The 1,541-nt window shown below is 23.0% G+C and overlaps 1 protein-coding gene across 1 annotated transcript; it reads left to right on the top strand.

Annotated features, from left to right (window-relative positions):
• Positions 1 to 1,250: 1,250 nt before the first annotated feature.
• Positions 1,251 to 1,400, top strand: COCMIDRAFT_111557 (uncharacterized protein; the record flags this gene model as incomplete). The annotated part of the gene is made up of 1 exon (XM_007695839.1): positions 1,251 to 1,400. A coding segment is annotated over one exon (150 nt), but the record flags the coding sequence as incomplete, so codon positions are not given.
• Positions 1,401 to 1,541: the final 141 nt, after the last annotated feature.

The following is a 1,541-nucleotide window of genomic DNA, read 5'->3' as shown; positions in this document are numbered from 1 at the left end:
ACTTAGTAGAATACTAGAATTAGAATTATAAGATTATTCTAGAGGAAAAAGTAAAGTTAAGCTTAAAAGGAATATACCCTATAGCACCTAAGTATAATACTAAGCTATAGAATTACCTCTAAAAGAACTTAGAGAAGAGATTTATCTAACTAAGATTGGGCCTAATAGCCTTACTTATTTTATTTATAAAAAATCCTAATAGGAAGTAATAACTATATATTAACTTTAGGAGGTTAAATAGTATGACTTAGAAGAACTAATATCTTTTACTACTAATTATAGAGCTTATAGATTAACTCTAGAGAACTAAGTAGTTTATAAAGTTTAATATTTAGAAAGAATTTTACTAAATTAGAATTAAAGAAGGTTATAAATGGATAATAGTATTTAAGATAATCTATAGACTCTTTAAGTATATAGTTATACTATTTAGATTAATAAATATACTAGTAACCTTTTAATTAGTTATTAATAATATACTTTATAAAGATCATAGAATCTTTATTACTATATATCTAGATAATATACTAGTATATACTAGTAGTATACGTAAAGAATATATTAAGTATATTAAAAAGGTCTTATAAAAGCTTAAGGAATATAAGCTATAGGTTTTACTAAAAAAGTATAAGTTTTATATACAAGAAATAGAATTTCTTAGATTTATTATCTTAACTAAAATTATAAAGATAAACTTAAAGAAGATATAGGCTATATAAAACTAGAAAGAATCTAATATAGTTAAGAATATTTAATTCTTTTTAAAATTTATAAACTATTATTAGAAGTTTATTAAGAATTACTTAAAAATTATAGTACCTCTTATAAAGATAATAAAGAAGAAAATAGATTTTAAATAGAAATAGGAATATAAGAAGGCTTTTAATTAAATTAAGTAGATATTGTTAGAGGCGCTAGTACTTAAGATATATAGCCCTTAATAACCTACTAGAGTTAAGACTAATACGTCTAACTACGTACTTAGAGCTATATTATTATAGTAGTACCTAAATAAGAGATAGAGACTAGTATTCTACTATTTATAGAAGTTCTCTAGAGTAGAACCTAACTATAATATTTATAATAAGAAACTACTTAGAGCAGTTAATACTTTTAAATAATAAGAGATATAGGTACTAGAACTTCCTAATATAATTAAGGTTTTTACTAATTACTAAAACTTAATAAGTTTTATAATAACTAAGAAACTTAACTAATAATAAGTATAATAAGTAGAGATACTAGCTTAGTTTAACTTTAAAATTACGTACTACGTAAGAATACTTAATAGAGTAGTAGAGGCTTTAAGTAGAAGATTTAATTTACGTAAAAAAGGTTATAAAGAACTATATAACGTCTTACTTAAGATAATACTTAATAGTAGTCTAAGGTATAACTAGCTAGAACTAGCTAAAGTAGCTAAGGTAGCTAAGTAGGTAGAAACGTTATAGCAAGAATAGCAGCAGCGAGTAGCTAGCTAGTAGTTTAAGCCTAATAAAGTAGGCTCTAAGGAACTATTAAATAATAAGTAAGAGTACTAA

Source organism: Bipolaris oryzae (genome assembly GCF_000523455.1).
Source record: "Bipolaris oryzae ATCC 44560 unplaced genomic scaffold scaffold_535, whole genome shotgun sequence".
Lineage (NCBI taxonomy): Eukaryota > Fungi > Ascomycota > Dothideomycetes > Pleosporales > Pleosporaceae > Bipolaris > Bipolaris oryzae.
Note: the sequence above shows the minus strand (reverse complement) of the source record. Positions and strands in the feature narration are given on the sequence as shown.